At 44.0% G+C, this 27,411-nt stretch overlaps 1 protein-coding gene across 1 annotated transcript in view; it reads left to right on the plus strand.

The window, feature by feature from the left end:
* The window catches only part of LOC131259691 (neurogenic protein mastermind-like), an 83,154-nt gene that overhangs the window by 41,395 nt on the left and 14,348 nt on the right, over window positions 1-27,411 (plus strand). Inside the window, exons 2-3 of the mRNA XM_058261260.1 lie at window positions 2,954-5,110; window positions 15,605-15,670. Coding sequence (XP_058117243.1) covers window positions 2,954-5,110; window positions 15,605-15,670 — 2,223 coding nt within the window. The remainder of the gene's footprint in view (window positions 1-2,953; window positions 5,111-15,604; window positions 15,671-27,411) is intronic.

The raw sequence follows: 27,411 nt of genomic DNA on the forward strand, positions 1-27,411 counted from the left end.
ACCTCACATTCCATCGTCGATGTTCAATGACAACGACGGCATGCTACCGTAGTAACAGCAAACACTATAAACCGCGCACCATCCAAGAAATCGTGTGCGTCGGAAGTCGGAATCGTCTGGCACTTGTGGGTTGAAAATCAAAGGCGAGAGCGGCAAGAGGGTATGCTCCGTTGCAGCAGACGGAGGAAGGACCGTAATTTCCGAACGTATCGCCGTTTGCTGGAATCAAGAGGGTAGAGGAAGCAGGGACCGTGTCTCATATGCGTTCTCCGAGGAGTTCGGAGTGAGGCGTGTTGTTTACTGTTAATAATCATCTGCTCCACGGTTACTCACGAACGTAGGCACGGGCGAGGTAGGCTTTGAGACAGGGACGAATTCTTGGCAGCCTCTGGTATCTAAAGCCTGTCTCATAGTAAATTGAGCCAAAGAAAGCGCGCTACTGTGGCGCCTCTAGTAGCGTCAGCCGGAAACTAATATTTTTAGTAGTATTAGTAACTAGTAACAATGATGTTGTGAAAGTTTCAGACCTGTACTATTGTTTTTCGCTAAATGCCGTATTTTGGAAATTGAACGACCAAAAATAAATCCGCACAAATAACTATAGCACCGAGGTAACTGAGCAAATTGAAAAGACCGGGAACCCATTAAAACAAAAAACAAAAAAATGAAAAGTATTTTTCTCTGGTACAGTTTTACATACAGTTTGTTATAAAAATAGGGTTTTACTATTTACGTGTTCCCTGTTTTTTTTAAATTCACGTATTTGGTTTTTGTTTCCTGCATTAACGCCCATGTCGTGGAATGGGACACCGTTTTCGCAGCCTCCGTTCATTTCCTCTTGACAAGAACATCTGTAACTATTTCACCAGTTTGTCTAAGACGAAGTTTTGAGACTGCCCAGTGTTTTTCGATGAGGCGAAACTCTGGGAAATTTGGTTTTGGTACAAAGTGAATCTTATTGGCCCTGTACCACTCTAAGACAACCGTAGAATAATGGCAGGTCGAAAAATCGGCAAAAAAAGTATGTGAATTTATAAGAACAGGGAACACGCAAAAAGTAAAAACCTATTTTTATAACAAACCTTATGTATAACTGTACAAAAGAAAAATACTTTTAATTTTTCTTTGCTTTTATTATGGATTCCAGGCCTTGTCAATCTTTCCACCGGCGCTCCAGTTATTTGTGCGGATTTATTTTTGGTCGTTCAATTTTCAAAATACGGCATTTAGCGAAAAACAATAGTACAGGTCTGAAACTTTCACATCTTCATTGTTACTAGTTACTAATACTATTAAAAATATTAGTTTCCGGCTGACGCCACTAGAGGCGCCACAGTAGCGCGCTTTCTTTGGCTCAATTTACTATGAGACAGGCTTTATCTGCTGGATTCATGATGGTTTGCATCAAGTATGTCACATCATTTGCCACCTCGCGCGACGAGTGCTGTTCGGGATGGGTTATCCGGATTTGGGTCGTCAGTGGCACGAGACGCTTTTCTCGTATTTCGTGCAGTTCGAGTATTTGGACTACAAAACGGAAATGTTAGTGCGGAAAGAGACGATGTTTTACTGAAACATACGAGCTGTTCATATCGGGGTTCGCTACAATGTATTAATTGCATGTCGCTATTCGAATAGTTGGGTGATTAATTTCTTGACTTTTTCAATCGTCCAAAGTCGTGTAAACCCCTTTTTTACCTTCAAATCTTGTAAGCCAACCCCTAACTCAAGTCTTGCGAAATATATCCCCGATGCTTTGTTCACAGCACAGTAATCCTTTCTACATTTGTTTCTTATATGCTCGTCCAAATCTTCAATAGCAATGAAATATTGATTTTACCCAAAGTTGAATGCCTGAATCTCAAGACCCTGTTATTAGTCAGCTGAGACATTTGGTAACTCCTGGGAACAATGAATAACACTTACCCGGTGGTCGTTGTAGCTGCGCGCGAAGGAGTCCCAGTATCTGAAGCGAGCTGAAGCGTATTAACCTTATTTCTACTAACATAGAGGTTCAAAAGAACCCGGCCGGAGGTTCCATCTTCCAGCCGGATCACTGGTTGGTGATGTGTGTTTAATGTTTAAGTCTTTCATCACGCTCATCGCCCAACATGATCGATCCGATTATACAAATCGTGGCTCTGGTGAGCGGGCTCTTTCCATCCTTCCTCCCGCGTGTGGTCGGCTGATGCTATTGCAAAGATGTGTTTCTTTTCTTTTCTCGTTTCAACCCGTACTATGTAGCTTTCTATTTTTTATGCAGCGCTGATGTGGCCCTCAGTGAGTTTTTGTTACCATCCTGCGCAAAATCCTCGTGGTCGTTTGTGTGATGGCGACGAGAGTAGGAAAAAATGCATTCGTGCAGTAGACGCGAAGAGAAAACGCTTGCTTTCAACGGCCCATCTTAAATCGATCGCGTGATGATCGAAAATGGCGACCGTGTTCGACCGGTGGGCAAATTGATTGCGGTGGTGTGATTTTTTGTCCCTCATTTGTGTCGCCGTTTAATTTTACCCATATCGCTGTAATTTGTTCTATTTTACTTTTTATCCACTCCGTCATTGAAACGACTTCGTGCCTTCGCACTTAGCTGACGGATGGGAGAAAAATAAACGTCCACCAGCGCCAATCACATGGTGCCGGTGGTGGCGCCGAATGGTAAATTACGGTTTTAATTAACGTAACGGAACTTTGGAGCGTACGTTATCTATCAGTCGGCACTGGATGAAGTTGGCTAAAAGCTTAGCGGGTGCGCAAAGTAGCGAGGTTGAAACGATACTACGGCGAGTGTTCACCACGCGGTCAATGATCATGCGGTTTGATCGGCGGTTTTTAAAATGAGTTTCAAAGATCACGAGAACTTAAATTTGCGTTCATAGTGTTTGTGTTAAACAGATAAACAAAATGGGAACTAAAGGCTGACTGTTCGTTTCTTCTGCTTCGTTCCTTACAGCAACAAAAATTCCTCAAGCGACCAGCTGACGACATCGATTCCGCCTCCGATTCCTATGAGCCGCCGGTGAAGCTACAGCACAACGGGTCCGAGAATCTAACGAAATTCTCCGTCGAAATCGTGCAGCAGCTGGAGTTTACGACGTCGGCAGCCAACTCGCAGCCCCAGCAGATTAGCACGAACGTCACGGTCAAGGCGTTGACCAATGCGTCCGTCAAGAGCGAAGGGTCGACGACCACCGGTGGCCCGGGTGGTATTGGCGGAAACGGAGGCGGTAATGGTATGCCTGGTCAGCAGCAGCAGCAACAACAGCAGCAACAGCAGTCGAACAACAATCCTACCCCGTCCCCGCACATGCACGATCTCGGCAACATTGTCGACTTCAAGCAGGAGCCGGAGAACGAGTTTGCCGACCTGTCCGCGGCGCTGGAGAAGGACGCGGCGGCCAACGGGCACTTTCCGGGCCTGTCGGACTTCATCGGGGACGATACGAACGATGAAAATGACACCTTCAAGGATCTCATCTCGGATCTCTCCGACTTTCATTCCGATTTTCTCGACTTTGAGGAAAAGCCACAGCCGCCGATGCAGCAGCAGCAGCAGCAGCCACAGCAGCAGCCATCACAGCAGCAGCAGCAACAGATGCAGCAGCAACAGCATCAGCAACACCAGCAGCATCAGCAGCACATGCAGTCTCAGCAGCAAGGGCAGCAGCACATGCCACAGCAGCACTCGCAGCAGCACCATCCGCAACAAGCACCTCACCATCCGATGCAGCATCAGCAGATGCACCATCAACATTCTCAGCAGCATACTCAGCAGCAACAGTCACAGCAGCATCCACAGCATCCTGGCGCCGGGCCGCAAATGCTACCAACTCTCCAGCAGCAGCAGCAGCAGCACCATCGACCACATCCACAACAGCTTCAGCAACATTTGCAGCATCAACTGCAACAGCATCAGCAGATCGAGGTGAAGCAGGAGAGTTGCATAATCAAGCAGGAACATCCCAGTCCGGGGCTGATGGACAATATGGGTATCAAACGGGGAGGGCCTTTAACGCCACAACAACAACAGCAGCAGCAACAACAGCAGCAGCAACAACAACAACAGCAGTATTCGAATGCATTTGGCGATGGAATGGGCGGACCGGGTAATAATGGACCGATGGCGAAGCAGAGACCCGGCGCTGGCTACGGTGGCGCACAGAACGGTCCAATGTCGGAGCTGTCGCCCGCGGCACAAACACTCAAGCACATGGCCGAGCAGCATCAGCACAAGAACGCGCTGAACATGGGGTTCCCGCGGGGTGGACCCCAAGGCGGACCGCAGGGTCAGCAGAGGGCACCGTACGCCGAGTTCGGTCAGTTCGCGGGTAACGATTTCATGAACCCGTCGGTTGGTGGGAACGGTGGCCCCGGTGGAAACGGTCCCGTGGGCGCCGGTCCGGTAGGGCCTGGAGCTGGTGCAACCGGCGGAACCGGGGCGGCCGGTGTTGGCCCGGGCAATAATGGGCCTGTGGTCGGCGGTCAGTTCCACAAGGGCAACGTGCCACCGTTCCCTGGTGCGGACATGATCAAGCAGGAGCTGTTTTCCTCCCAGAACGACTTTGATCTCAAGCCGGCGCTCAATCGCCTGCAACCACCGATGGGTCCGAACGGTCCCAAGATGGGCCCCGGACCGGGAGCTTTCGTGAAAGGGCCAAACCAACCACAGCAGAGCCCGCAACAGCAACAGCAACAACAGGCACAGCAGCAGCAACCACAATACTCACCGTACGGTTCTCCCGGAGGTCTTCCGACGCACGGTGGAAGTCCCGGCCCTGGCTTTATGCCCGGTCCTCGAGGGGCCGGTAGCGGGTCAAACGCTGGACCCAATCAGGGTGCAACCGGAGGAGGGCCCGGTGTTCCCGGGTCCGGTGGTCCCGGCGGACCTGGAGGAGGTGGTGGCGGTGGCGGAGGTGGCAGCGGTAATGGAGGGCCTAACGCGGCCGGTCCCGGTGGCAACAATGGTGGGCCCAACAATGGGGCGATGCCTCCGCGCGGTGGTGGCTCCAACGGACCGATGCCTGGAGGACAGAACTCCACGATGCTTCAGATGAAGCAAACACAACAGCTGCATATTAGTCAGCAGGGTCCTGGAGGTCATGGCATTCAGGTAAGTGTTTTACAGCAAGTACTTATTTTCATAATGGGCTGAAGTTGACACAGCCTTGGTAGCATGAAAAGCGAAAGACTGGGGATGCAGTTTAGGGGCTAAAGAAAAATACAGGCTGGCCCCGGTTTTCTTCACCAATTGGGACTTTGACAGCGACGAAAACCGGCGCTAGCGCTCAAAATTGTATGTCAAATTTCCACGTTTCCACAGATGCAAGACCAAAGGCTTAATTATGAACATTCAGTTCATCTAAAATTTCTGCGGTAGATATGATGGTGTTCTTCAAACAAAATCAAAGTTTGAGTGTTTTGCCATCAAAACAATGGCCACCACTAGTTTCATACTCCGTTTTACTTCCTTGGTTTCCATGCCGTGTAGGTTTACAATAATACATTCAGTGCTTCAATTGAAAGACATTTTTGATTGAGCAAAGTAGTATGAAGCGGGAAACCTGAACTTTGTCGTTTTTGTCGTGTTCTAATCTTCTGTCATACAAAATGCATTAAATTATATGAGTGAACAACAAAGTACATTACTGTAAACTAATTTTAAACTAACTTCAAACGACGTAAACCGAGGTCGACGAAAATCGGGGTCAGCCTTTCATTCATTTATTTTTTATTTTTTTCGTATTTTTATGAAAGATCATCAATTTTTTACAATTATTTCATTTTAATTTCTTGAATTTATATGACCGATAGCGGAAACTGTCGTATTCGATTTGACTTCAATCGATATTGTCTTTGGCACAAATATCTTTAAGACCACATTTCCGTCGTGAAAATCCGAAGCTAAAAGAATATAACAAATAAAGATATTTTTCGAATAGGTCAATTTTTCGATTATGACGCTTTGTTTTTTCTCCATAGTACAATTGATTTCATTTATGAAGTTGGTTACCCAGATGAACATGTTTTCAATAAAAAGTGTACAATTTTACATAATAGCTTTTAATAGGAGACTCATGCACCCTAAAATATGATCAACAGACAAAAAATAGTGTGCAAAAAATGGGTAGAGAGATCCTTTTTTTATTTTGCTACCATTCACGCAAAATCATGGAGATTTGTGAAAGATCCATGAAACATTCATTAAGGTCTCGAAATATCTTGAATGTTTGAAGATTCGAATCTCAAAAGATTCATGAATCCATCTGAATGAATCTTAGGGTAACGATTCAAATGAACGAATCTCGGCAAAAGATTCATAAGGCACAACTCTAGAACGTAACCCATTAGTATCTATCAATGTTCTCAATAATGCTTGCATGATACCCTAGCCAGGCCATAGGAACAATTTTGTACTATTTCGAGTAAAATTTCGTTGTACTTTTCTATTTGTTTAGGAATTTTCCATTTCATATTTCAATTTTCGATAAAACAAAACAAAATAATATGATTTTGTATCATCAAACAAAAATCAGTTTGATAAATAAAATTAGAACAATTTTGAAATCGGTACACATGGACTAGGTTGTGTGTTTGTGGGTTCCATTTAGTTTATTAGTAGTGGGGAAGGAAATAAAATCTAAAATGCATGCTACCTTTCCCATAAATCTAACTGAATCCCATTGTTATTGGCACAGTTTGATTTGTGGTTTCATCATCCTCGTTTAAATATCGGTGTCATTTATGGTTCGGTCATACAAAAAAATGCGCAAACATTAATACCGTTTTGACCAAGGCTTGTGCATCTTCGCGACTTCGCGGAATATAGACATTCGTGTGCGCACACTCATTCGTTTCGTCCCCGTTGGCGAACAGATGTGACGGATGGGATCTCGGTGGCGATGGAGAAGTTGCATCCTCTTAGCAGTCCGCCTGGTGCATTACACGCAACGCCCTTCGTATAGCACCTCGCGGGTTTGCGCGTAGCGTTGCTCACTGACACCGGCAGTACGAACGAAAGGAAGGCGGAGGGGGAGGGCCTGTTGCTTCACAGTAAACCGGGCTGTGAGGCTGCATATAGCCGATGCAGGCGGGTACAGCCATGGGCACCAGCACCAGCAACAACAACGGCAACTCTACAATTAATGCACTTGCAAAGAGCGCGCGGAACTGCGACCAGCCAAACACTAATTTGCATTAATTATTCCAGAAACAAATCAATCCGATGCTTTCCGTCTGCTGTCTGCCTTCCTGCCTTTCGGTGGGGCTGGGAGGGTGAAAGCGGCGCGGTAGGTCCCTTTGGTAATGGCCCCGACTCGCGAGCTGACTGTTGGAAAGTACTGGCTCTCGCGTTCGCTGGTGTGTGCGCTGTGTAGGTTTTTTGAGTGTATTGGGGCGCCGAGTCACGGTCGCCAGCGTTGTTGGCTGCGCGTTCCATGGACTTCCATATTTATTCCTCTTCGACTCTTTCCGCTTTCGCACACCACCATGCGAAGTGCATTGCCGCACGTGCACGACGGTTTTTTGTTGTTGTTTTGCGAAATCGGTTGACGTAGAGCTTCGAATGTGCGCGAACGCTGGAACCACGGATATGCAGTTGGTCTGGTCGGCCGGGGCAAATATTGCGATATAATTTTCTTTTCTTTTTTGCACGCTGTTGTTGCTGGTGCAACAAAGGGAAGTCCAAGATGATCATCGATCTTGCGGCAGTTGTGGGGCAGGTTTTCTGCGATCTATATTTCGATGGAGGATGCATTTCGAAAATGTTTACAAATTTCTCCTCACTCGTGATCGAACGGGCCTCCGTCTTGGACCGTTTGAATGGAAATGGAGATATTGCTATTGCTCTCTGTATTAATAAAAGTGGCTACGGTATTTGGTCTGGAAATTGAGACAAGACAATAAATACCGTGCACACACCACAAAGGAACTCGATCGCTAATAAAATTTAATACACTCTTATGTGGGTTCTATCAACAAATCAAACTCATGTACTCGTCGAAAGCTGCTGACTTACCATTTTACGAGTTGACAGTTCCGCGATTGTCCCAGATTTGTTACAAGGTTAGCAATCCATATGAGTTTACTTTCCTAAAGCAGGAGTCGGCACACGTTTCCAGAAAGGGGGCAGATGATGGAAAAGATCTTAAAACCGCGTACCGGCTGCCTTAAGCGATGTTTTAATGTTTTGAATGTTTGTCCAATGAAGTATCAATTTTCTTCTTCTTGATACTTTTTTCGTTGAATATGATAGTGTTTGAACATATTGAATGTTTGTTGTACTTAAAATAAATTTCTTTTTACATTTCAAACCAATCATTTACCCGATCAGTATTTGTCCGCGTTAGTCTCAGTTATTAAATGTTTCCTTCATAACTATTACCATATTTCGTACGCGAAGGAAACATGTTATTTCGAAGCTGGATTCTCAACGAGATTCGCGAAACTGGGTAATTTTAAAACGATTGATTGTAAAATGAGATCAGAAATCTAATAAAAGTATACGGGATAACTGCCTGGAATTGAACAGCACGTCAACAGTTTCAACAGAAATTTTTAGGAAGAAATATGCATGATATCGTGAACAAATTTAATAAGAATTTTAATATTCTTTTGTTGTATATTGTTGTAAAATTTTCTTACGGATAGAATAAAATCAGCTAGCGGACTAGGTTTCACCCGTGTGCTTGAGTTTGCAGCCCTGTACTCTATGCAATTGTTTTTTTTTTAACATAAATCTCTCGTAATAAATTGTCAGCTGTAAAACATCAATTATAAAGTTAATATCTTTTCGGATTCCAATGTAACGACTTTCGGAGCACTTTTGGTTATTTTTAACACTTTGTTGACAGTTTCATTGAAAAAGGTTTGATTTTGCGATATTAATTGCATATGAATACTTATTATCCTTGGACGGTATTTATTATCCTAACGCGATAGTATTTTGCTAAAATGTTCGAAACGATTTCCTAAACCATGAAAACATCGCTCGATGCACTTCCGTTTATGAACGCTGGTATGTGCGCAGTGTTCAGTTCGTTGTCACGGCGCGAACAAATTGTAAATTGATCGTGGGATCAATGAAAGCCCCGTAACCGTTACTGAAATGATGCCAATGGAAAACGATGTGCGGATAGAAGGCTTTAAAAAAAAAGGCTATCCTGGCACCTAGTACCGATTTCCGCCCTTATTTTCCTGAAGAGAGTCACTCTCTCTCTATCCACGTTCTCCTCACTATTTGCCTGCCATCTTCTTCGACCCAGTGTTGGTCCCATTTTCCCCGGTCCTACATTTGATTTTCCTCTCATTTCGCATCCCAAGCGCGCAGCCTTCGATGGCGTGGTGGCCGATGAGTTTCGAACGTTCGCTCATGTTCGCAAAGTGGGGGAACACACTCTAGGAGTTGCTATCCCTGGAACGGCGTGTATTTGGCAGCGCGCACTTTTCCCCGGCCTCCGCCAGTGGAACAGATTCTCGAGGGCGCAAGGCACCATAAATCGCAAAACTGATCATGTTTCCGGGAGAGTTTAATGGGTTTTGCGAGACCCTTATATTTCATGTTTATTACCAGGAATGCTGCTGCTGCTGCTGCTCCGTTTGGCTTCCAGCTTCCAACAGCAACGCACGTATCATGGTAGGCATTTGTACTAATACTGTGAACGCCTTGTGAGCACACCAGCACGCACTACCCCCGCACACACTTTCCTCCTCCCCGCCCGCTTCGCCGGTCGAAGAGTGGATATGCTACCGTTGTGCTGCCAATGATTATAATGATGCCCCAATGTTGATGACGATAATGATGTTGCGAATGCCGCCTGGCAATGATGGTGGTGAATGTGCTATTTGGCAAGCATATGGCGTGTGGTGTGAACTGTTTGTTTTTTTTTTCTCTTGCAACCCTGATATCATATCGATCCAATTTTTTACTTCTTGGTTGCCCGAAGATAGGTAAACGAATTGTGATAACACCTTTATAGAGAGTCAAACGAGTTTTTCACGGGGTATTTCAATTCCTCTTTGGTATTCAAAATCCAAAACAATTTTATTGTAATTTTGAGTATGTATGAACGGATGTTACCCATAAGCTAAACAAGCAAAAAGCATATCGTATTGTGAAAATAATAAAATGAAATGATCTCTTTTAAGACACTTGGTGCGGTTTTCTTTTAGCAATCTTGTGATAAGTACAAGTTATCGTGTGCGGAAAATGCAAGGAGGCGCATGATTTCACATTAACCTCAATGTGAAGGGCAACACCGCTTGACTGTTTGTTCGTCTTCTCGTATCATGTAACTGTATAAGTAAATCTTAAGGGGTTTGCAGTGGATGCATGTGCAACTAAACAGGCAAAGTGGCAATGATTACTAAGGTTCAATGAACGATTCCAAATCATTTCATCTAAAGCATGTATATCAAAAAAAATTATTCATAAAACTTGTTTGAATAACGAATTTCTTTACAATGTTTCAAATCAATTATTTAATTCATCCAATTATTTTATTCAGTTACTTCGAATGCAAGTTATGTCAATTCTTCCAAACCACAAGACAAAAGCTAAAGCCTGTCTCATAGTAAATTCAGCCAAAGAAAGTGCGCTACTATGGCGCCTCTAGTGGCGAAAGCCGGAATTTAAATGCTTACATGCCGTACAATTCAAATTGAGTAGTCAGATCAGAGCCCGCACAAAATACTGCGGGCTCCGAGCTCTGGCAATAGACATGGTTTACATCTGCGAATTTGTTGACTTCCCAGCACGCAATTATATTCTACGGTCTTGTCCTGGTCTCAATGGGTGTGTTATGTCACATCGATTAAAACATCTTTTCTACATACTGAGTGTAATAACCTGAAAAGCTCGAGCTGTGTTGCTGTGAACTTTCTGCGCTTTGTTCAACAGTGCCCACGGAACGAATCATGCTAAGATATCATAAAATAACAATATGCGATATTAAATTCTTCCTTTTATGCTCTCCCTAATGGCTTCGGTTTGCTTGTTGCCTGCGGTGATGTCATCATGTGATAGATGGAAAATGTGCCTTTTGCGGCACTCCCATTCGATTCGATGTTTTAAAAACATTCTTTTGAATTGAATTTTACGATTTCGGAAAATAATGAATGAGTTTGTTTTTCGGAAACAGAATAAGAAGTTTTGTTTGAAAATTTTCATCCCTTTTACGAAATATTCATACAGCTAGAATTTATGGTGAGAATACGAAATAAACTAGCTAATTAGGCGTTATTACCTGTGAAAAGGAGCACCAATGAAATGGGTGAATATATCGTTAAATTACACTAAGAAATCAATATTCTCATAATATTACCAAGGAGCTCTCGATTACGGTGATTTTGGCATAAAAGTTTTGAAGGAAATCGTTCGAAAAACACCAATCGCACGGTTTTTGAGTAGCGCTGGTATTTTCCGTTGGCAGGAAAGCGTTCAATCTTTAGTTCGAGAGTGCCACAAAGTGAGCGCACGAATGAACAACCAACCGGTGGTTGAGAGAGCTTCGATCACCTTCCTACCAGGAGAACAGAATCAGGATTCTCGGCTAGGTTTGGTGCGTTTTGATTCCTTTCCGGAAGAGGTGGTTTTCTCTTCTTCGACGCGTTGCTTCAAATTGGTAGATTAGACCATTCGATTGAGTGAAGCCTAATAAATTATGTTATATAACACTTATTTACTATATTGGTTTTGTAGTTCTACGTTTGTATGGTTGGACACCATGCGCCTCCATTAGTATATTTAGCTTTGAGTTGAAATATATGAATGCTTCCGATGGGAACAGTTATCATCGACCGACCAAAACCCTGATCAACCGTATAAGCTATCAAACCCAGCAACTTCGAGTGTCGAGTGTTCCAGTGTGCAAGCTTTATCATATGTCTCTCTTTTTTTGTAAATAAAAATAGAAGGTTTCGGCACCACGCTGCATCTGATGGGGATGGACGCGAAATGCTATGGCGTGCCATTTCCATTTAGCAATCCCCAAGGTAGAGGGTTGTTATGTTAACGAAACACGCCGAAACCACCAGATCCAACCACTTCGGACGGTTTGTGCGGTGAATTTTAAGACTTTTGTGCGTACATTCACCTTCACTCCGAATAAAGTGAGTGTTGTTGTAATGCAGAAACGGTTTATTGAATTGTTAGAATGTTATAAAACCCATCCGAAAGGCTTCGTACTATGGTGATTTGGAAGTTTTGGGCCTTTGAATTCCGAAGACGATATTTCATTCCTTTCAATCAAACTTTTAATGTATTTCGACCTTTTGTAGTAAGAATAACTGGAACTTAGATTTGCATGGCAAATAATAAGCATTTTAGCAGTACATTTACTATTCCTGATAACTTTTCCGGGAAGATTATCTATTTAATCTACCTCCATCGCATAACGTTATCGTCGTCAACGAAACACCTTCGGCACTCGGGCTTTTAGTTCAACTAGAACATTCACCGGACACAGCTTTTATGTTCTTGGCAGGAAAGCTCCACGCTCGTATGGTCACGTTTTCCGCGAGACAAAAGCGTGAAGCGCTATGAGAGAGGTGGGCAAACCTTCTCTACGCCGGTGCTTCGGAAGGCAATCAGGAAAAACTCGCCCAATAGAAGGTGAGGGGAGGGTGTGCTGCGCCATACTAGCACATTCTTCGTGTCGGTTGCCGTGTGCAAAGTCCTCTGGTTATCCTGATGCATTACGTTAATGAACTATCAGATCCACGCGACGATCTCGACGACGACGCTGTTGTAAAAAGGGGTTTAAAAAGATTTAAACTTAACACGTTAAGTTAAGGTTATTTAGTTTAAAGTGCGAACAAGGTTTATGTTAAATGTCTTATGTAGTGACAATTTATCAGTTAATTTTTTTAACAAGATTTTACGCTTCATTTTCTCTTCACAGTACATCATTTTTCTTGATGCTGTTTTACTCTTTTATTTGATTCCTGTAATAATGTAACTAAACGTCATGTTTGATGCACGTTAGCCTAGTTCTGGATTTTGAGTTTTTCGAGACATGCCAAATGTCACTAGCGCTAATACTCTCGCTGAAAAAAATGCAATCTTCAAAAGCGTAGCATGAAACGAGCCGATATGCTGTTACCTGCTGGATTTGATGTGCAGATAATAACGACGCGGTAGCAAAAACTGATATGCCGTAGTTAGTCTCCCCGACCTGTGGCGCGTGGACTGGCATCGATCGATATTTGCAAATTCATGCAGCAACTTTATCGCAAATTGTGTGGCTATGAGCAGCGTACTTTTCCGTCCTGGCAGATGGACTACAATCGACGTGTATAGGCCTAAGGTTGTACATTGACTAAAATGAGCATTTAACCTAAGGTCCTTGAGTTATACATCTGTGAAGGTTGGTTTTTATTGGTTTAAAACGAGTCAAATTCACATTTATTGTATAGCTGCTACTAGATTTTCCAAGATTATCTCAAATTGTGCAGTGTTTGATCTTTGTCTTTGTGTGGAAATTGATTTGCTCGTTACGTCATTTGGTACGACTTTATGCATACAATGTTTCAATAACTTTACAATACATTCACTGCAAACGACTCCTTTTACATGGCAGAAACGCTGTTTGCATGGCTATTTGGTAAAGCCCCTTGGGATGATTCGTTGCAAACGATTCTCTTCTGTTCTTCGGAGGGAGAACGTGAAGCGAAAATTATAAAAAGTAATAGGCACCAGTTAACGTGCGTTAAGAGAAGGGATCGTCAACAGAAATAAGTATTAACTAGAAAATCCAGCCATACCAACACACACAGCTTCCTCCAGGGAAGAAATTAAGTATACTGTGTAAGCCTGTTGAAAGTGGCATGCTTTTTTATGTCTTGTAGCTTGTATGAGTAGTAGTTAAATTAATAGAATAACTGCAAAAATAGGTGCAGATTTCGTTTGTTTTAAGAACCATGAAAGGCAAACTACATAAATCACGATTTTACATCTGTGAAGAGTGAAGTTCAAAATGAGAAAAAATCTTTCCAAATCGGAGTGTCCGAAACGAGTTTAATTAAAACTTTGCAGATTATTGAAAGTGTACTGTGAAAATCTTTGTTCGATGTGACGGCGTGGCGGTGGAGCTGGCAGCAATTTCAACAAAATTTTATGTGCCTCTCTCCCAACAGAGATTTCCAACAGCATGTTGCCCTCTCGTTCTTCGGTCCGGCTACCCATCCGGCTAGTAAATATATTTTTATACATATAGGTGTGAGTGTTGGTGTCGAGGGTTCTCTGGAGGTCGGTCGGTCGGTCCAGCGGTCCGAAGTTGATTTCGGGACCGAACTGGATTTTTACGATCGCCACTCGCAACACTAAGACGTCATTAATCATTCAGGAATGCTATAACACTCCGTGAGTCGTTGTTCCCTCGTCCCCATGGCCGTATAGTGTGGGGCCGCTGCATCTCGATGGACCCATCCCGCGTGGCTTTTGCTTTGTTTGCGTTGTAGCCGTTGTTGTTGAGCCTGTGCTAACTCGTGATACACCTTCAGGCACGCTCTCCTGAAGCACATACTGAAGCCGATGACGATACTACTGCCACGGCAGTAATCCTTTCGTACTTTACGGTTATTAGTCTTGAAATTATTGAAGTTTGCCAAAGCAAATTCAATTCGTGTTTGTCTGAGATGCTGGTGCTTGGAAAGCTGAGGAGAAATGTTTCACTTGGGAAGTGAAAAGTATTCGATGATGTCGTCACGCCCCTTCAGTTTGACTAGTTGACACAATCCATCTGGTTTATCCACGTTATGTCACCAAAATACAGGAAATCGTAGCTAACAATAGATTTATGAGTACCGTTTTGTTCCAGTGCGGGAGTCGATATAACAATAACATATAACACTTTTTGCAACTTCATGCCTTCTACTTCGATTTTTGTTTTACAATATTTAATGTAATACAACAATGAATTGAAAAAGATTTATAACAAAAACAAAACACGTAGCGAGAATGTTGAGTGGAAGAGAAAAATTATGTTGAAGTACAAAATCGAATCGAAAATATGTTGAAGTACAAAAGAGGGTTAAAAATAGGAACATAGCTATAACCAATGTTTTTCCATGTCCTTTGGGGATCTGAAGTGAACCAGAATCATGTATCGTTCTTGTTGTTGGGAATATAATTGGTAATGTGTTCTTAAAACCCAATCAATGTTTCTATCCTATCAGGACAGAATATAACAACGTAGCATGCCCAAGCCACCAAATTGATTTACATCAAACTGATTATCAAACTTTACATCATTTCTGTATCTACAAATCTTAGTTCACGCCAAATTGCTGTTGTAAAATGTAGGTACTTGTATGTTTGTGTCAGCCTAAATTGTTTACTATAGTGGTTTTTATGATTTGAATGTTTAGCTCTAAAAAAACGAAAAAGTTGTTCAACTTTTTGACATATGGTTTATTGAAGCTTGAAAGCGAATAACAATACGATTGAGATAGGAAAACGACCATTTGCTTTTCTATCTAACAGTCGTCTTCCTATCTCAAGAGAAAACAAATTGTGATAATTGGGCTAATACTCTGGAAGACTTAGAACATGTGTAGAAATAAATATTTCAAATCAATTTAATAAATAATGTTTTGACTTTCCTTCCAGGTAAGCACCAATTGCGAAACAACCATTGCCCGTCACTCCAAAAGGAACAACAAAACTGTACACACGGTAAGCTTTCCAGCGACAAGTTATGCAATATTTTGACAACGTTCAATTCGCTTTAGAAATTAGCACTTTCCGGTCGGCTGGTGGAAAAACATATTTAATTGCATACCTACAGTCCGACGTATCCTTTTTTGACACAACCGAGACAAACGGGGGCGCCTCCCTCCCGGTTGGCAAATTGCCCACTTCGCGCCTGCTTGGCGCGCGCGTTCACCACCACCAGGTACAGGAATCAATGCACTGTTTGCTCTGATACGATGATGTGCCCCAAACATCCGTTGGTCACGGGGCGCACAATCTAATGTACACACACACACGCTCTCTGTTGTGACTCTTTGTGCGAAAACGCAAAGCGGATTCCAGGCGGAAACGGAAGTCACCTGCGAAGCGCATTTGCGATCGATTCGTAAATATAAGATTGATTGGGTTCACACCCCGAACGCGGGCTTGTTAGTACATCCGCTTCGTGCAGGTGCGGGTCACCATCGTTGACCAGCAACACACACACACAAACGCGCGCTTTGACCTCGTGCTAGGAAGGTGCAATTATGACGCTTTCTGGTGCAATGACAGCGCGGGCGAGATTATAGAAAATTCATTAGATTATGCTATCTAATGCTACTACCGGAATGTGCCGAGTGTTTTTTTTCCATAGCCTACATTTGGTGCTGACAATAGAGCTTTTTTATGCCAAAATAATACCGTGGTCACCAATGGAATTTTTCTTTTTTGGCAAATATGTATGAACGGAATAGAACGATTCAAAAAAGATTAACTATTATGAATATTTCGTAATTCAAACACGACGGGCTTGAGATCAAATCTGGTTTGGTATCCAACCTTGTAAGGATGCCTTACCGGTTGTTTTGTTTGTATAGGTCTTCAATAAAAAAGACCTTTGAGTTATAACGCAGGCTCTACATTACTCTCTCAGAAATAATTTACTTTACTCCATTCAATAACGCTGTTCACTAAACTCCCGCCAATCCTCAACCATGAGGGATTATGAAATAATGAATCCATAAATGACACAAGTCCTTGATATCGTAATATTCTTTACTCGTGTGATTGAGTACCGATCCTATGATTCAAATGTGAATAATCCTCTATATCCTAACGAGTTGAAAGCGCCAGCACCGATGGATACTCGACCCTCTGCAGATGATTATGCAGATGACATTGTCACGCAAAGATTGCATCTAGAAGTGCGTCGATTTCAGGGAAACGTGAGTGCGCTAAGTGTACCGAAGTATTAATGATGCTGCTTCGCTTTCACTCGTGTGCTCGGGCGAGAGGCTCGCCGCTTTGAAGTCGCAGCCTGCGAAAGCCACCACCAAGACGTGGTGGGAGACACGGCACGAATCGAAGCTTTTCCATGTGGTTCCGACGTTCCGCAGCACGCGGAACTCGTTCGACGCCAACGTGACCCATGGATGATGGGCCTAGGAGTAGGGCGATAAGGCGGCACGTCGGCAATAGCGTTAGCAGCTGCCGTACAGCGCGTCGTGTGCGCCGACATCCGAATAGTACCAGGAGCACAGGTTCGACAGCTGGGCGCGCAAACCACGCTTGCTGCTGGTCGTGGCCCGAACATCGCTGCGAGGGCTGCTGCGTGAAATGAAACGCGCGCGATCATCCAGCCGAAAGGCCGACAGAGTTCCGATGACCGCCGACGTCTCGCCGGAGTCGTATTTCGAACGAACGACCCGAGAGTATGCCGCGATATGGTCGATGGGAACCGAATAATGCAATGCGAATGATTGTGTACAGGCCCTGAATCTCTGAACTCGTGTGTGGCAAATGCGCTACGGATGTTTGCTGTGGACTAATGATGGAAGGGAGTTATTCCGAACAGGCGATATGGAGACTACTCGCAATGTACGTTGATTGCAGCTCCATTCGGACGTGTACGATAGAAAATCGCTATTTTCGCACCTCGATTAGGTGCACCACTGTCAGTGTTTGAACTCGTTTGGGTGAGTGGTTTTCACTCTGGCTTTCCTGTCTCCAAGGCCGTACCCTTTTGCTTCGCCACCATGGTCACTCACTAACCAGGGCAGACATCATCTAATCCAGCCCGTGGCGTACCGTTTCTCATAAAGAACCGTGCACTGCCAGAGCATGTAATGAAGCTGAATTAATGATTATGCAATCATTGTCAACGACGGTAGTTTCTTGGCGTATGAACGCGATTCTCCGTGCCTTTACACCAGCTGCACAAGCGCGTTCCTACTGTGAAGAATTGCACCTTGGTGCTGCACAAATGGTTTAAATCTGAATCCTGAACACGATGTTGGTGAAGGAACCTATCGGATGAGATACGGCGATAGTGGTCTAAACATTTTCTCAAACAAAAAAAATCAATTAAACAAAGAGCCCATATGGCCCTGGGTTTGCTTGATTGGGGGTAACGAAACCCTCTCTTAGATAGACACACACACACCAACACTTCATGCATGCCCACATCATGTGGGTGTTCTGCATCGCTGCACCCGCCGGGAGCGTTCCAGGCAAGCACGCCAGTGGTGGTCACGTCCGGCCAGCCGGCAGTCCGTAGCTCCATTTGTCTATCACTAAGTGAAGCTTTTAAACCATTTGCCTTAATGAAGCTGATATCTGAACGAGTGATGGGTTTAAAAACGGTACTGACGTTCAAACCAAGCTGCACAACACAGAGCCGTAAATTCACCGACTTGGCTGCGCTCTCAAAATTTTGTGTGGTTTATTTCACCGCAACCCAAAGGTCTTCTTGAGCATACATTAGGGTTGCTGTGTTCCGGACCGAGGTTCTGTGTTTGACTTGACACCCTTTGTATTGCAAATTAATGTTGGAATAATATCCAAAAGGTTTGTGCATCAAAGTTTACTTTTCTACTTCATAAAGACAAAACCAGATCCACTTACTTGTTTTATAGCTCCAAACGAAGATGCTAATTAGGGTAACTAACATCAGTTCTACTGCTATTGGCTGTTTTTAAGTAATCTTATTATGCAGGAAAAGCTTACTTTTTATTGACACACAAATATGTATTTCATCGTAAATTGAAATTATCGTAAAATTTTCTATTTCACACAAGAGTATTTTTTAACTTTAGTTCGAAGAATAATCATTCATCTATGTTTGATATGATATGGTTTAAAACATATTTACTTCTAAACGGCAATAGTAAGAAAACCTCATTATATTGCGTTACTTACAACTGCAATAAAATTGTCGAAGCCCAAATTCCGGATTAAGGTGAAACGATTCATCCAGTTATCAGCATGTTGATGACTAGCAAGTTAGGTTTTATTCTCTAGAATAAGCACAGTTTAGGTAACCAGCTGTATGTTATGAGTGCCAAAGTGCACACATATCGAAGTAATTTCACTTCATCAGCAAGTGATGTAAGCATGTGATTTAACGCATGTTGTAGCGAATTAGCGTAATCCAATATGTTTGCCAACCATGTTTGCGAAATTAAAATATCGTATGTTTATTCCTGTGGAGTGAAGTTGAAAAAACGAACATACATTTATGTCTGTTTTAGCAATCATGAACATTTGTGAAACACACAACTCATAAACTTTTTTCAATAAGTACTTTCAATTTAAAACTGAAACAAGAAGAAAAGCCCTGGTTCAAAATCAATCATTGCTACAAGTTTGCATTTTTGTGCCAAAAGCGAAATCGAGTTGGTTTTGCAGTAAGAGTTGGCCATTGCTATTGCCCGATCCTAATGGATAGGGTTCCTCGGCAAGATAGCGATGTCGTACATCTTTTTCTGGGTGTCAGCTGCAGAAATAAATGTTTTCCCAATCGTAATCTCCTTCGGGATAACGTTGCCCTTCCTGGTCGCCTTTGTGGCGTTCCTTTTGACGCCTTTGTTGCCCTCGCGGGAGTGCGCATCAAGATCGAGGATATTCTTAACCACGGCGATAGGCTTTTCCCTTGAATCAAACGGTTTCGGCTGTTCCCACGCCCGATCAGCGCCCGCAAACGGCATCACCTTGATGAAGGTTCTGGCCCGCTCTTTGCGCCGATAGTAGAGCACTTCGCCGAACAGCGTGATCATGGCCAGCGCCAGCCCGACCAGCGTCGCGATAAACACCCCACCGAGGCTTTCCAGCGTGATGCCTTCGCTGTCGTCCGTGTTCGGGCACTGGCCGCGCGCCGAGTTATTCCAGAACTTCGCGGTGAGCGACTCGAAGAAGCGCTCCTTCTGCAGCTCCAGTATGAAGTAGCTCAGCTCGTCCTGCAGATGGCTGCCCTGCTGTACGGCTATCCCGTACGGTTGCTCGGCAAACACCTCGCCAACCTCGGTGAAGTTGCAGTTGCGCAGAATCTCGTACTTGATCTCGGCCGAATCGTGGATGAACGCAAAGTCCGCATCGAGCCGCTCGTTTACCCGCCGGAAGCCGTCCGCCGCACTCGCCACCGGCTCGGCCGACTCGATGGCGGCGAGAATGTTGATGTACTGCTCCTTGATCGGATAGTCCCAGACGCGGTACTGTGCCTGATCGTTGCCGCTCGAGAGCGTCAGATTGCGCCACATCTGGTACAGCACGTCCTCGGCGTTCTTCATGTTGCGGAAGTAGTCGTGTGTGTCCGAGTTCCGCACGACCGTGTACTTGATTCGGCTCTGGCGCGACAGTTGCTCAAGTGATTGGACCGGTGTTTGCATGCGCTCCACCGTGAGAAAAGCGGCCAGGTTTGCGGTAAACGTCGCCAGCATGAGCACCACGAACAGCCAGTAGGCGGCGACCAGCGTTCGCCCGGAGAGTGCCTTCGGAGCTTCACCACCACCTTGCGGGGTGAACGAGGTCAACGCGAACCAGAAGCTTTCCTTCAGCGTAAAGTCCCTGTATGTGGGAAAGGCAATGGAGCAAACGGAAACGAACACAGTGGAGGAGTTACAATATCTTAGGGAACCTGATCTCTTACCGACACTCGTACGGATAGGCGGCCTTGTTGTTTCTTGCACTGTAGGGCGAGAACTTGTCCAGCAACCAGAGCATCACGGCCGTGGCCACGATCGCGAGCAGGATGCTCAGCCAAACCTCGAGCCGGAGCACGGTCATGAACTTGAACAGTGACGTCTCCCGGACCGGCTTACGCATCGCTATCAGGATGCCCGTCTGCTCGAAGTACGGCGCAATGAAGTCGACCACCTCCTCCCGCTCGGCCGTCATCTTCAGCGACGCGATCGCAAAATCGATATCGCCCACCACTAGTTCCCCCACCAGCCCGTCCCAGCGACCGGTTGCGCCATCCCGCATCCCGAACGTCCCATTTCGCGGTGTTACGATATCGTAGTCAAAGTTCATCACCACCGACAGCTGGTGGAGGAAATCGATGCAGTAACCCTCCCATATCGGCTCGCCAGTGGCCGGATCGCGCACTATCTGACCCGACGTCGGATGGCGCTTGCGATAGGCCCACGGAATCGATTCGGTGGTGCCAACGCGGAAAAAGCGTCGACTCGGTTGGATGGTTGCGTTCTCACCCAACACCACCTGCCCTTGCTGGACACTTCCCTTGATGGTGAAGTTGGTCCCTTCCGAGGGACTGATGATCGATAGGTTGAGATTTGGCCGTATCATGCGACTCCCTTGGGCAAACCAAAACGATCCCATCGTGGCCATCTGCTGCATCAGTTCGGTCGCGTTCCAGCTCGCCGGCCCTTCGGAACCAAACTCTTCCGCCGTGCAGTTCAGCGCTCGTACCAATGGAAGCGATACCTCGCTAGCCCAGCGAACCAGGAGTTCCAGCACGTTCTCCAAATGGGCCACCATCGGGTCGAACTGCGCCGGACAGACGCACGGTGGTTCGGTGTCTCGCAGCAGTATGCAGCACGTACTTTCGTCCAGCAGCAGGCGACTCATCTCGGGAAAAGTCTGCCCATGGGCAAACCTATCACCGTGCAAATCCGTAAACAGCAGGTTCCACTTTTCCGGCTTCCGCACCAACCCACCATCGATGGCCTTCTGCAGCAGGCTGTTCATGTCCTGCGTGCCAGCAATGACGGCGTAGAACGAGGGATACGGTCGAATAGCCTTGATCCTGTCCACCGTCGCCCCGCCCAGACTGTCGAAAACGATAGCCCGAAGGTATGAGCCGGTTATTAGTAGATAAACCGTTGCGTCGGCCTCGAGAGCGTTCGGCAAGATGTAGACCACATCGTTGGCCACGCGTGCCAGCAGGAAGTTCTCCATGAGCTTGGCGTACGTCTGCACGGACAGGTCGACGTGGAGGTACGGGATGCCGAACTGATTCGCCGTATCGGCCAGGTGCTTCGTGTCGATCCAGGTGACATCGAGTAGCAAGGAGGCTCCTTCGGACATTGCCGTACAAACTAAAAGAAATTCAAAATAAAGTACCAGCCAAGTTGTTTTTTCCACACGATTTTTGTTTAACGAACGTACACTGGTCATCGTTGACAAAATGCAAACCATTTCTTTCGTACTGTACGTAATGATCCTTAACGTCGATACCAGGAATCTTCTCGAGGGCTTTTGCGATGGCCTGGGAAGCAATCGATGGCACTTCCGTACGTTCCTTTTCGTGCACAATCACTGCCGGTTGGCGATGGAAAATAACGTTAGTTTTTCCTTCCCGAAAACTTATTCATCAGTTTGTTTACATACCGATTCCGATAAGAAGATTCCCCGCTTCGTCGTACGTTACGTTCGCAGCTGACGCTAAACCAACGGGCAGACAAAAAAGGACCAGCAAGAGAAAATCCATAGTTTCTTCCCTTGTGGCTCAGACGGGTAAAGGAAACAGAGTACCAACCCGTTGTACCACCGACAACTGAATGGCGAGAGAACGATTGCCTCAGATTGTAAAAACTTACACCCGTAAGAAGGATACCTTGACTCGGGACTGGTTATTCCGCGCCGAAAATGCCTTTCAATTGAAAACCCCCGTAATGCATCGGAATCGGAATTGTGGGTCATTTTAAGAAAATTACCATTTATTATCGACATTGTTCCGCCGCAAGCCGCCTACATGACCTGACGAGAAGTTGCTTTGTCGTGCGCCCGTTTCGATTACCGTTCATAATTAATTTGATAAATTGCAACCGTTGGTTAGTTCGGTGCAGGAAATATTCGATTAGTTGCGTGGCTTCGGGTACTGGTTTGCCCCATCGTTTGGAAGTATTGAACAGATTCGGTACCACCGAGTGTGTCGGCGAGTATGTTAATAGTACACTATGTTCTCCAATCCGAAAAGTTCCTGCAGGAAGCGCCCCATTTTTGTCGAACTGCTCCTCCCTGCCAGCGGAAGACAAACGCACCGTTTCGGTGGCTCCAAGAATTTCCGGTTGAAAGCGATCACAAGTGCGACCATTGCCACTATAGCAAGCATAATCCAATGCCTACGAAATAAGTTTCCAAACCTGTAACAAAAACACATATTCAGTCTTAATAATTCAAAATGGTCAAGAAGAAACTAGCTTTGCACCTCCAATATCCACGGCCGACGAACGGTTGTTGCCTTTGAAGTTGGATGCGATGAGAAAATTCGGTTTCGTGTTGATTTAGCTGACGTTTGATGCTTCTGACAAGACTTCGCTCAATACGCTGAAACTGATCGGGCATTTTTTCATTGTCATTATCGACAAATGATACTGAAATTTCCAATTCTCGAACGCCTTCCTTCATAGTTTCGAGGAACAGAACATTTTTGGTATCAAACAAACCTGTCGTGGATTGCTGCGATTTTTGTTTATTGTGCTCGTATTTCTAATCATACGCTGGTGGCTACTTTAATGGTGAAATGTTATGTAGTTGTCATCATTGCAGTGAACTGTCACTCTGAAACATTTTGCACGGGAGTTTTTTTTTTTAATATTCGGGTAGAGCACGGACTACGACCGGATAAAATCCGTTCGACGGTCGGTGAAAAATGAACTCTGTGCGTTTATACCTTACATGTTCAAAGGTTCCATTGAAGCCTCCAACTTCGTTTATACCTAAGGTGTTGAAGTGTTTCAATGTAATGGATGATTGTTTCTTTTCAAACGAAGTCGTTGGTAATCATTTCAATAATTACACAATAAGATAATTAATTCATAAAAACTACAAATAGGATCCTCAGAAAAGCGATTAACACTCTTTTTATAAATAAGAACCCTCAAATTTTCGAATTCGTTGAGAATCCGCGGCTTAAAACCTCGCGGATTTCTTCCCATACAAACGGGAACGAACGGATTTGCCCAAAGAGTTCATTTCGTTCACATTCAAAATGGCAGGTAAAATGAACATATTTAAGGGGAGATGAGTGAAATTTTTCCCGCGCTTTTTCACTTGAGTGACCTTTGACAACTCGATTCGAACGTATATTTTTCGATCGTAGTCCGTGCTCGACGCGAATATCTAATGAAGATAAATTTATTTTACTTTTCCTTTATCGAATTGAACCTCGGAATTTGGGGTACAATTTGCGTTCGTTCAAAAATAAAAACAAAAACACATGCCGTGTCTTCAAACATCCTCTTCAATCGGGAACAGGATTGAGAAGACACTTTAACGAGAAGGTGTTGCAGTAGCAAAACACAAAATAAAGCACTTCGAAGAACTCACCCCCCGCTCGGCAAAAATGTCACGTCGCAGCAAAAATGTGTTGCACACCCCGCTTAGAAACCATCAAAACCCGCTTAGAACCCCATATTGACCCGCTTAGAATGCCCAGATTCTAAGCGACTCTGAGTTACTTTTTTGAAAGTGTGTGCGTGAGATGAGCTCGTTTTGAGCATGTGTGCGTGCCGTACCGCAGTATCCCTTGCGTAGTGGTGTTAGTGTCATCAAAATGCAGTCGTGTGTGTGAACACACGAAATGAGAAAAATTATTACAATAATTACATCACAATTTATTCACTTAAAAACTATAATTTCACGCACTACACACATGACTTATTTCACGCACTTTTTCACGCATTTCACACGAACTATTTCACGCACCTAAGGGCAGCAGCACAGCGATGATCGGCAGCAGTACATTGTTCGATGTCCGGCCATCGTACTTTCAACGCACTTTTCACTTTTTCCGTCAGCCGATGGTCTGAAAAACAAAACACAAATACGAAGTTAATTTTATGATTTTAAGATCACTTTCACGCACTAAACTATAACTTACCGTGAACAGTAATGATTGGCAGCATTACAGCGGTGTTCAGCAGCAGCAGCTGCTGGCTGCTAACTGGGCTTGACGACCGGCTTCAGCTCCGTCAAGGAGGTCTGAAAAACAATAAAAAAATGATGTTTTATACGATGTAGGCTTAAAATGATAGTAAACTGTACTATAGATTATGAAAATACTTATCTTTTTCTGTCGTGCAAACAATTTCCTCCATCCTTTTCCATTGGTCAATCCAGCAGCTTTTCCCGACTCCATCCGGCTTCATACGACTTCATCCGGATTCGTCCAATCTGCAGCAACCGTGTATAAAGCGGCAGGAACTAACGCTTTTTGCTAAAAGAAAGCAAATAACACTAAATACTTCATTAACATTTTAAAACAAACTAGTTTTACTTAGTTTTTGCTCCACGCACAGCACACACCACTGCTTTGTTTGGGTTTTGGTTGAATACTGCGAGCTGTCTAGGAATACTAGATCAAAGTGAAATTTTATTTCAGCCAAAATATGTTGGCCGGAAAAAGCGGGTAAAGCATGATGAAAACCTAAACCATCATTTTAAAAATAATTCATAATGTGTACTCGTTGTCAAAATTCATTTTACAATATTCGCACAGGAATTAAGCCGTGAATGTATAAAAAAATTGATATTTATCAAGACAGATTAAATTATGTCCGCTGAGCATGACGCCCCTCTTATTATGTAATATTTAGATCGGCATTTGCCGATGAAAATTAGAACGGAATCGTAAGGTAAGCTTCGAACTCATGAAAAATAACACTTATGTTAATTTTTACTTCTCTTTTGCTGCAACTATCATTAAAAATGAACTGCGATAAATGTAATAACGCGATGGAGCTTTCGCACCAGAGTGTTGGAGTCCAAACAGAGCCCGGAATGTTGGAAGCGTGGTATTATAAAGGATGTTTACGGAAGTGTACGTTTGCATTAAACAAAAATAGACAAATTTTAACGACTTTTCATGCAAAACCGGAAAACGCTAGCGATTTTCTGTTGGAAGCAAAATAAAGAGTAGCATTTCTTTTAAATTTAGAACAAGTTTTATAACTGTATCTTTTAAATTGAACCCGCCTTAGCCAAAACATTAAACCATCTACGTTTGATTGTGTGTTAAAACATCGAGCTTTATCGCGGACCACGTGACCAAAGATTATTTAAAGCCAGACGGCAACAAGTGGTAAAAAACCTTGGTACTCTATGTTGCTTTTGAAGCTTGTTACAGTACATTTAAAATATTTTGAGGTCCCTTAACTCTCATAGCGTGGCTGTAGAACACCATATCGTGGCTGAAAACCAGCGAGAAGGCTATGCATAAAGTCGCTGTTCTTTCTGTTAATACTTCCGGTAGTGTTATGCGGAATTAAGCATCTTAATGAGAAAACATCATAAACAGTACGATTGTGTACAGTGGTTTAGACATACCTGGGCACAGTAAATCATGTGCAAAGAGCATCGGAGGAGTTGAACGGGTCAAATGTAATCGAAATACCCCACACTACTATCCCTTCTTATGCCTCTCAAGTACAACCAATCGAAAAACATTTACTTCAATTAAAAGTAGGACCTATTCCAACATTTTAAAATCCAAATGGTGTAGTATTTGGGCATGATTGCATTAAAACAACTGTAAAGCATCCTCACAAGATTGGTTTTGTCGGCTATGGCTAAAGTTTCGGCCAAGGACCGTATGGTCGGCTTACTGGCCGTCGGAATATTTTTTAAAAGTACTTAAAAGGTTAAATTTTACAATAAAATTCATATCATTCAATTAGCTTGGTTGACTTTCTTCTTATTACCGATGAAAATTTGTCTAATTTTTTTAATGCAAATGTTATACAGACTCGTTATTTATTTACTTGTTTTACTTTTAGTATGGTGATGCCGTGTACCAACCATTGCTCTGCGTTGCTAAATATGGTTCAGCAAGGCGCAAGCACTTCATTTTTTCTACTAAGGTCTGTGCAGTGCATTCACGCCAAGGTTGATCTTTTGGAGGATAGCCGGTTTGTTCAAACTGCACCGGAACATTCTTCTTCTTCTTCTTCTTCTTCTTTTTCTACTTCTTCTTCTTCTTTTTCTTCTTCTTCTTCTTCTTCTTTTCTTCGTCTGCGAGGATTTGCACCAGTACGGCTGTTGAATCCAGCTTCCTGGACCTTCGCCAGCTAACCTGGTGATGTAGACCTCTGTGGATTAAGGATCGGCAACTAAGGCCCTATGCCCCCACCGGAACATTCGGCCTTCAATAGATCAATCTTTGTTTACGAACGTATTTCGATCAAAGACAAGTTAAAAACGTTCAACAAGAAAGTCGTCGAACAAGATTACTTTGAGCAAATAATTTCTTGGTTGATTTTATTTCTTCGACCGAAATGCGTTCGGAACAACGAATGCATGAAGCTTTCTATGCCTTGCTCGATCCATATTTTGGATCGGCAATTGGGTACACGGCAAAAAGAATAAAAGGGAGGAAGATCGCCTTTTGCGAATTTGAAAAATTATTATTATCGAAAGTTTTAAAACAATTACTCGGCAAAATGAGAAGTAGGGACCTAAAACGTTTTGGGACATTTGAAAGCATGATGAGAGCATTTGATATCAGT

Source organism: Anopheles coustani, chromosome 3, assembly GCF_943734705.1.
Source record: "Anopheles coustani chromosome 3, idAnoCousDA_361_x.2, whole genome shotgun sequence".
NCBI lineage: Eukaryota > Metazoa > Arthropoda > Insecta > Diptera > Culicidae > Anopheles > Anopheles coustani.